This window comes from Thermobia domestica, chromosome 1 (genome assembly GCF_964235325.1).
Source record: "Thermobia domestica chromosome 1, izTheDome1.hap1.1, whole genome shotgun sequence".
NCBI classification, from domain to species: Eukaryota; Metazoa; Arthropoda; class Insecta; order Zygentoma; family Lepismatidae; genus Thermobia; species Thermobia domestica.
Genome location: NC_137454.1, coordinates 195356065 through 195366577, shown reverse-complemented (window position 1 = coordinate 195366577; position 10513 = coordinate 195356065). Strand labels below are relative to the sequence as shown.

Here is a 10513-nt window from a genome sequence, read left to right as displayed (position 1 = left end):
CTAAACCAGGGACCCTACACACCAGAAGTAAGCGCTTTACCATAGAGACACCGTGATCTCAACAATATCGAAAATACGCAATCTATGTTGAAGTTTACACATTGCAAATGGGATCCCTGCACGCAAATATCGACTAACATGCTATGGATTTAAATCAGGAACGTTATGCTTACATTACAGAACATACTAATAAGAAAATACGTTTGTTCGGTATTAATAAAAATGTCAGAGAAGTTAAGAAAGTAAGCGAAGTCAAGACATCGCAGGGAGAAAGAAAGAAAGAAAGAGAGAGAGAGAGAGAGAGGCGGAGTTTGTGGGGAGAGCCTCCGTAGTGTTTCGTAGGCGTTTCGTGTCTTTCTACTTCCCGCGCGCTGCTCCCTTCACGAAGAACCGAACTGCACATGTGTCTATCTCTGCGTGTTTATGTGTGTGTGTGTGTATGGCCGTGTGTATATATAAAACAGAAACGCTCAATGAAACCCCAATCAGTGTCGCCACGAATCTCCTGGCCCACGGAAACCTGCATTCGACGTTCCGGTAAGTACGGTTAAACACATCGACTCCTAATTCTCGCAAACGCAAGAGCTGAAACCTACTCTTAAAATACAGTTCCTTTTTTCTCCTTTTCCCCTTAAAACAAAGTAATAGAAAATACCTTACAATCTGAATCGTGGCGCGAAGTATTGCGAATATTTTGTGTTTCAGGAAAATTGTTGTAATTTTAAAGTACGATTGACTTTAAAAATACATTTCCGTGATTACTCTATTGTAACCTACGTATGAATTATGCATAGTTTAATGAATCCTGATTTTTCTTCTTTTTTGTGGAAAATTACACTTTGTTGTAACAAACTTAAGTTTTACAAAACTTTTCCAACTATAATAGCCACAATTACCTATAAGCTACATTAGACTTTTTTTTTTTATCTTTTTCATTCCGCCACATACATATTTAATTTTACCGACAGTGGAATTCCACTTGAAATTGAAGAAAAGTATGTGAAATTTCAATGATTTTATTGCTCTAATCGGAAACTTATTTCTAACTAATCACAGTACTATTATATGGCATTACGGTTGCATATTGGAGGTCACTAAAATATACTAAAATTCTAATAATCTTCTTGACAAGTATAAAAAGGCTTTGACAAAAATTACAAAATATTTCAGGAGAGAGATATCGATCAATCGCTTGGTTCATTTCCAGTTTAACGTCTCTTTTTAACACTATATGAGACGTAGAACTAAAGCCTAATTTGGGGGCCTCATCAAGAAATGAAACCGAGTCTTCCGTGCCAAAGTCGTCTACACTGTTGAAAGATGTTATAGATACTACGATAACCAAATAACATCTTCCTCGTAACATTCTTATCTCAGTTCAACATTCCAACAATCTCTTTCTCAATATTCAATTGAAATTATGATAACCTTCAAGGGACTGTGTGGTGTTGAACATTTAAGTAATTATTAATTCACTTTTATAAGTTTTCTCTCTCTGTTTCTCTCTCTCTCTCTCTCTTTTAAATCTAAAGTCTCAGTGTTAACTGAAAATCTGAGACATGAGTCATTATAAATATTTAGAGTAATGAAAATTAAAAGACTACATGCTAAAGATATTGCTATTGAGAAGACCATAAAAGTGAAAACGTAAATTACAATATATTATTTTAAATTTTCACAACTGCAGTTAAAATGGGTTTCCTCATTCATTCAAGCGTGCGTATCGATAATCTATCATTCGATTCAACTGGCATTGATTGTCTATTTCGCGAACATTCTCTTAAAACTTATCCAATTTTAATAAAATCTGGTATGTGTCTTCCTACAACCTTCCGAAATAACCCTTTTGTTTACAGTTACAATCCGTCAAAAGTAAAAGTTTAAAATTTATCTAATCTTATAAATTTGTACTCCATGATAATTTTCCACTATAAACTGTGTAAGAATTATTCAATTTTGATTTTTTAAAAAATATAGTGTATATTTACTTTAAATATTTTGATCATTCCCCTTGATTACAGTTCTAATCATTCAAGAATTAATGGGTAAAAGAGGATAAGTTCCCTCAAATTACGAACTTTCCTTGTTTAAATAGTATGACAAGAAAATCATTTTTCTCCCCAACTTTCAGCAAACTTATTCAGTTTTGATGAGAATGGCATATATTTTCGTTGAAGTTTTCCAATCATTCCCACTAAATGAAGTTCAAATCAGTGAATAAGAAAGGAATGGATTCCTTCCCCCAGGCTTTAAAACAACAATCCATCATAATTTACATTTGAAAAATCGATTTTGGTGGAATATATAACACCTTTCTGATCCTTCTAAATCACCCTGAAGAGACCACGATGACACAATGGTAAAGCGCTCACCTCCGGCACGTGAGATCCGTGGTTTGAACCCAGCCCCAACCAAGTAGGCTTTGTGGTGGTCAAACACCATGTGTGTGGGTTTTCTCGAGCTTCTCCCGTATTCGTCATTCCACTATTATCATCCATCTCATCATTACTATCTCTTTTAACCTTGATGTGTAATAGTGGGACGTTAAATTCCTTCATTTTTTGATCACCCCTACAACTTGACTTTGACATCGACTGAGAATGAGGAAGTGAATTAAACCTTTCACCACACTCCCGCGATTCTAGAAGTACACATGGTAGCTTTGGTGAAAATATTTTTCATTTTGTTATAATTTAGGAAACGTTAACACAGTTCTCAGTGTTTGAGATATAATCAGTCAAACATGACAGGTTAATTTGAAACGAAACGAAATCTTTAAGTTTTACGTCCAACGATTATGCCGACTAGGCTAAAAGAGACGATGATGATGAGAAATCAATGAAATGGTAGAATTAAGAAAGTGGTGAGAGGAAACGGGAGAACCCCGAGAAAACCCACGTATATGTTGTTTGTCCACCACAAAGCTCACTTGGCGCAAGCTGGGATCGGACCAAGGACCCCATGCACCAGAGGTGAGTGATCTACTATTGAGTCACCGCGCTCCCCGAGAGGTTAATTTGTCTGAGAAGTTGATGCACTTCTTGAATTTTAAAAGAAAATGAGTTCTATTATATCCATCATAAAAATATCGTTTATCTTGAGGCATTGATGAAATAAGGTGCATATTTAAGGCGTCCTAAGTGTTTTAACTGCTTGGGTTGAAAATCAGCTGTGAATGAGAGACTAATTAATTCATCCTTCTTCCATCTCCCTAATTACATACTTCGCGATAACTTCTAAAAATGTGCACTCTTATATAAAATTATGCATATGCTTCTTGAGCTGTCATACAAGCTACTTAGGGATCAAACCATTTTTTAAAGAATGGATTAACTTACCTACCCCAATTTCTTTTTTAAAAAGCTAAAGAGTAAGTAACTCGTTAAAAATGTGACTTTTAATATTATAAAATTACTCGTGTTAGTTGAATTGAAATTGGTAAGGGTGAAGCGATGGTATTCAAACTTTGAAAAAAAAAATCGCTCGCTTCTACGATGCTCAGCATCACAACTTTTCATTGTCATATTATCGGTTGCTGGAAAGTGGTAATCAAGTCATTTGTATGCCGAGGTTCTATGTAGTTAGTCCAGGGAGGATAGGGAGGATAGGTGTTTCACAGTTTTCATGGGAAATTGTAGCTATGTATTTGAAATAACTTCGATACTAGAAAGAGACAATAAGTTTTAGAAGAAAAGGAAGAAAGAAATGTAAAAAATGCTCTTCTTGCATGTTAATCTTTCTCCCTTACAGAATTTCATTTCAAACTTGAACTCAAATCCATGATGTTTGAAAGCCTAACTTGTTGTACGGCCTTGAAATCCAGAATATTACATAAATTTAATTTCGAATTTCGTACCTGATATTATTGATTGTTGACAACATTTTCCGATTAACTTACTCTTAATAAGCAGAATGATTAGGACCATTGAGTTATTTTAATTTGGTAATAACATCTGATCATGCTATTAGTAAAACGTGCTCATCATTGGATACATTTCTAATTGCTCCTTTTATGTAATTTGAGCTTGAGCAGGCACGCAGCCAAGGGGGGGTCCGAACCCCCCCCCCTTTCGAGACCAGAAATGAAAAAATAAGGAAGGATGAAACAAAATGAAATGAGAAAAAGAAGGATCAGCGTTAAAAATAAAAAAAAAACTACAGGAAGCTTTAGGTTACTCTTTCTTATGAGGAGATTTGTATTACTTGCAATACATGTTGGCGAGGTGAGCGAGATATCCTGGAAGAGTCAGGGAATTTGAACTTTCTAGAAAAGTTACAGAATTCTCAGAATTTCTGCTACTAGTCAGGGAGATTTCAAGCTTCCGAAAGCATAGTGCCGTTGAGTAACAGCGTGGACATTTTTATCATGATTTTTCGTCATCGCATCCTTGCAGAATCAAACATGGTATTTCAAAAACAATTTTCTACTGCTCCTTTAACCTTTCATTTGGAACCGACAGTAGTTGACGGAATAATAAAAACAAAAATTTATATGGAAAAGGAGTTCCATTAGCATTTGATTCAACACAAAAAGGAACGCAGAATATTTTACAAGACATTATTGAGTATGCACTTTTTATAATAGTGAATATGTACTTTTCATAATAGTTGAGATCATAATGAAAGGAAAATTGCTATATTTGAATGAACAAGGAAAGGAACGTAAATGTTGTAAAATCTTTTTCAATACTTCTTTTATTTTTTTTTTATTACTCGAGATTTCTTCATACCAACATATCCTCATTTTATTGTCCTAACAAACCAATATATGTTGATAGTAAAGTAGTTTACATTGATCAAGCTCCTGAGCCTTCAGAATTTCATATCATTCCCCCCCCCCCTGCCCCCGTTGCGAAATCTTAGCTAAATGAACCAATATAAGTTCCAGTAAAATAGTTTAGAATGATCGAGCCCCTGGTGTGAAGATCACAGTATTTCTCCAAGTCCTTCACGAAATCGTGGCTACGTGCCTGGCTTGAGGCTGCTGAATCCAATGGAATTATTTGAAAATTTATCCGTCCATGCCGTCACAATGCAAATGACCTCAAAGTCTCCCTCCGCCTCGTTTCAGTATTCTGGCTGCGAGCTGAATCTTTCATTCAAATAATTGATTATTTTAGATGCTGTCCAATAGTTAAATTTTAGACTGAGCATGTAGTTAAGAGTAACATCTGAAATTTCAGAAGAATGTGGCTTGTGACTATTTCCGAGGGAATTTTTCAGTTATACACTGTATATTGGGAAGTCCACATTATAATACCATAAGACACAGTTACTTTGCCCTTGCACAAAATATGAGAAGTGTTGCATAGTCCTCTGTGTAAAACCATGAACTGTAAAGAGAAAGTTTCAATTGCCACCATAAGATCTCTAGAGGGTTTGTTGTTGTAGAGATGTGGAAAGCAATCATTTTAAAGGCCGACAAAATTTGAAAGATATCACCCATAAAAATTTCCTTCAAAGTTAAGTTAGTTTCGTAGAATACTACTGGTATAATGGGACTTCGAAGCAATAGTTGAAATTGAAGTATGAAACGTTTAAAGTCATAGAAAAAATAAAACTGGGAGAAGGCGGTTTCAGCCTCTAGTCGGGGTTATTTTGGACCGGTCAAAACTAACCCCTTCGATAGGAAATTACTACTGTTGGTACCTCCTGCCTTCTAATTTAGGTAAATTTCCTATTTAGGTAGATGTCGGAATGGATTTCTTATTGAAAAATAATTACAAACAGTGGCGTATCCAGAAAACTATTTTGAGAGGGACTTTGCTCAGGAAGGCTTCGTTTTTCTTTTACAAAAAAAATCAGTAAACTTTTGAGGGAATTTGAAGCTTATATGCAAAGAAATGACTAACATTAGGTTTTTTAAACAAGAAATCCTGCAATTTGGGTGAGCTTCAGCCTGAAAGCCCCAAATCCCGTAAAACTTCCGTTGATTACAGTTGGGATGATATTCTTGGACATAAAGACCAACCAAGGCAGATCAGTTCACCGTGATTTTTTTTTCTGCTCCTGAGGTGGTGTTTTTGTGGGACATATGCTACAAATATCGATAACTCATACTAAGTACTGATACAGGTACCATCATTCTAATATCAATATTTGTAGACTGCATGCAGTTTTGAGTAGGAAGTGAAATGCATAAATGCTGGAGGGAAAACATTGCACAGAAACATTATGCTCCTATGTTGAACATAACTTTTTTCTATGTGGTGCAAAGTATCCTCACCTATGGAGTTTCTTTGCACCAAAGTTTATATTTCAGTAACTATGGTCATACTGAATGTTTACCGGTACCAATGCATTCACGAATGTGTTCTAAATCATTACGTTTTAAGTTACATGCGATTTTTTAAAAGTTCTTTACGTAGGTACATCTGGTGCAAAGTATTTGTCTTCCAAGTATTTTCGTTTCAAACGTCCTTCAATCTCGGAAACTTCTTGGTTCCCATTCAATCCCGCGAGCTCCTAATTTTAGTATCCATGCTAGTTTCCAAAGTTTTACTAAAGTGGATTCATCGTCAGTTTACTAATCTGATCGAGTGCGTATTTAAATTCGACTCTAGAAGTGAGTTTTATGAAGGAGAAATATAAAGGATACTTAGAACATGTAAGTGGCACAGGAAAACGGGAAAATTTCAATTGACTTAAAATGCACTATTCAGCACATGATTGAGATCCATGTAGAGAGTATGCCATTAACAATAACATTAGCTATGACACTTACATGTCACTTTACTTCTTGAAGACGACATCGGAAAGATGTGCTCGGCGTCGCATTATGCTCAGTGTATTATGCCTTGGGGAACACCAGTGAGTTCTTCTTTAATCTTCAGTTCCAGTTCAGCGATGATTGCAGGACGGTTACTGTACTCTTTGCTTTGTCCTCATAGATTCGCCAGAGAGCGGAACTGTAAACATTGAGCTCAGGGGAACTCCGAGGCCATAGAATGTCATCGTTCTTATCAAATACTTTCAAAGTGAACATATGTACTTCCACACAACTCCAATGGTTCTTTACTACTATATGGCAAAGTCTTCTCAATGTTGTGTTATCGGTCCCAAAGAAATCCCAGACGTACAGTGTTACTAATTCTAGATTTAAAATTTCTCGTTTTCCTTCGCCATTCTCTATTTATTGTTTTTATTTGAACTTACATCCTGCTCTCCTATTTTATAACTTTATCAGAAATATCATATCATTCACTTATCTTTATTAATGTCACTTTTAATGTAAAGCGTCACTTTAAATTCTGGAAAATACCTTAAGTTGTAAGCAGTATGGCGTCACTGTTAGGAGAAATCAAGCAACAATGAATACAATCTGCTACTAAATGGTTCATAATTTTCTGACACAATCCATAAATTAATAACAACAAACTATGCCAGTAGAATAAAATCTATCAATTGCATCGAATTGTCAAGAAACAACTAACAACTAATTTTCAAGACCATAACTTGTTTTTGTATTTTCTCGAAAATTACGCATGGGAATTCACCTTCAAGCATGTCATTTCTTTTTATCTGAATGTGATATATCGATTGACATATGCAGTGGCATATTTACGATTTTGTTTCGGGGGGTGGTGGCTTTTGCTACCTTTAGTCCTGGAAACGTATAAATTCTGCAAGATATTTCATTCACTTTAAAATAGTAAATACATTTCGAGGGGAGCTTAAACCCGAAAGCACTCCTTAAACACGCCACTGGACATATATCTTGTTAAGCAAATTGTATAGTGTCGTCTTTCCACAGTCATAATGAAATATTTGCCTGGTATAAATATTTCAGGATCAGTTTTTGATTTAGAGGGATTTAGAATTTACATTTCTGAGCTTTCAGCATCTAAGGCCATGTTAGCCTGTTACGTATGAGGTTGATGCACGTCGGCGATCACACTATCCGAGGAAAAAGAAGTAATTAAGGATTGGGGAAGGAAGGAAGCGGCCTGGAACCTGTATGTTAGGTACCATTCCGGCATTTGCTTAGTGTGAATGAGGAAAACTCAAGAAAACCTCATTCAAGACTGCTAACCTGAAAATACTTTTTACATTTTTCGACCGAGTGCCCCCACTGGGAATCGAGCCCGGGACCGATCGCACCGAAGACGAAAGTGTTAGCGACTACGCTACGTGGGGCCACCAGGATCAATTTCATCTTAATAGGTAGTGTTATTATCATATAGCATATATTTTTAGGTTTGTAAAAAATTAACTTGTTTAAATTGATATCTTGGAAACTACGCATGAGGATTTATACTTTCTCATATCTCTCTGTTCTGCACAATGAAATATATCGATTATTATACGTATAATGTGTTTTATTAGTTAATCACTAATAATATCAACTAGTTACTGTGGGCAGTTTTAGAACAGGATTCTCCCTTGGTTTTAAACGAACCAAATAGTTTGGAGTCTTAAGTTTCATTTTATTATTATCCAGAAAATGCAGTTGCTTGTTGGAATTTCACTTCATAATTAACTTATCTCGTGAATTAAGGGGGGGGGGCACGATGGTTCAGTGGCAAAGCGCTTACCTCTTACGTGTGGGATTCCTGGTTCGGTCCACGCCTAAGTAAGTTTTTTGATGGACAACATAGTGTTCGTGGATTTTCTAGGGAGTACTCTCGCTGCTGAACGGGACGTTATACTCAAAATCAACTCAACTCGTTTCCTTCCACATTCTTATTCTACCAATTCTTCCACTTTCACCATTTATTTGCCTTTAATGATCCGTCTCCCTCACTCTAGAGGGCGTACTTGTGGGACATTAAACTGAAAACTTTCATTTCGTGAATCAAAATATAAAATTAAAAGCATATTTATACACTACAAATCAGAATTTGGAATTCAGTTATTCGAGAAAAAATATCTCTAGAACATACAATTTCATGCTTTTACATAAAACAGAAGTACTTTTTGTAGAGAGCGCCCGGGGGGGCCCGGCTCCCTCTAAAGCTCATGTGGGCCCACCTATTGTATTTATAAATATACAATATTTGGTATAATTTGAATGCAATTTGTCTTAAAATCCTCATATATATACAGTATATATATATATATATATATATATATATATATATATATATATATCTTTTGCATCTGAATGGGCCCCCCAAATTTACAGAGATATCGGCGCCCTTGATGTAACGGCACATTCCTTTAACGAAGCTTTATTCCTCAGATGCTACTTCCCAAATGATCAGATCAGAGTTGCCAGACACTGCAAGCAACATTACACACACCTTCCGTCCAAATTGCACAATTTTACACACAAGCTGTAAGACAGTGCACACAGCATTACACAATACATAACTACCTATCTATATGTATATTATGTCTAATGACGTACATACCTATACGTACACTCATGTCCAAAATGATTGTCGCATATCTATAACAGGCTTGTTGAGCGAATATATTTGGATAATGATATCGCAGGGTACATTTAACACTCTTACTATGTGTATAATCGGCAGCAACGTGTATGTTGTAAATTTCATGTCAAAAGATCTGTAAATAAGAACAATATAACGAAAAAACTTTTCTTGTCCATTTAGCAACATTTTGATGTACTCATTCTAATTTTCGTATTTATAATTTTTTTCTATGAAATTCAGCACAAATATGCATTTCCCGATTATACTACACATAGTAACAGTACTAGAAGTAATGTACCTTGCGAGTTTATTATCCAATTATATTTGCACAACACGACCGTTATAGATATGCGATAATCATTTTGATCATGAGTGTACATTGACCAGCCATTGTTCAAGGATTCAGCGTTTGATTTACTATTATTATTATTATTATTATTATTATTATTATTATTATTATATTATTATTATTATTATTATTATTATTATTATTATTATTATTATTATTATTATTATTATTGTAAAACCGTCACCTTCCCGCCCATTGTCACTTTCATTTTACTTTCAACCATGCGCGCCGACTACTTGGGTGCTCCAGGGTTCCGGCACCCACATAAATAATCTTATGGGTGCGGCGCATCCACAAGATTTTTAGCTTGAACCCGGGTTTGAACCAGTTTCTCTTGCGTTTAAATCGGTCGCGTTACCAACTGAGCTAGGGCAGCCCCAATTTATCCTTATAGTACCGATATATTTTACTTTCTGACAGTTCAGGCCTTTATGACAATGTTCATAAAGTATTTTAACTAAAAGTAAATCAATCAAACATCGAGACTTTCCTAAAAACATATAGGCTAATGTGACCCGCCATTGATATGCACCCACATAAATCTTGGAAAGTCTGCGCCATTGCTTTCAACGTACTTAATGTTTTTAATTGGACATCGGCCACTCTGTCGTTCATCTGTTTGCAAAATGGCATTTTCTTCACAAGTGGTGAGAAGACAAGACTTCTTACCACCTCCGCCTCATGTTTTGGCCAACATTGAGGGTCAACATTCATTCGCATTGCTTGCTTCAACAAAGCGTCTTTGCTTGGGGATGTCATGACACCCACCTCTGAAAAACAAGAAGTG

General features: G+C 35.7%; 1 protein-coding gene across 2 annotated transcripts in view; it reads left to right on the top strand.

Moving 5' to 3' along the window:
- Positions 1–388: 388 nt before the first annotated feature.
- The window catches only part of CCAP (Crustacean cardioactive peptide), a 305737-nt gene continuing 295612 nt past the window's right edge, over positions 389–10513 (top strand). The window contains exon 1 of one of the 2 annotated variants that reach the window (XM_081734545.1): positions 389–537. In XM_081734545.1, the coding sequence (XP_081590671.1) occupies positions 402–537 (136 nt within the window). In that variant the 5' untranslated portion in view covers positions 389–401. The remainder of the gene's footprint in view (positions 538–10513) is intronic. The other variant, XM_081734535.1, reaches the window with a different exon arrangement.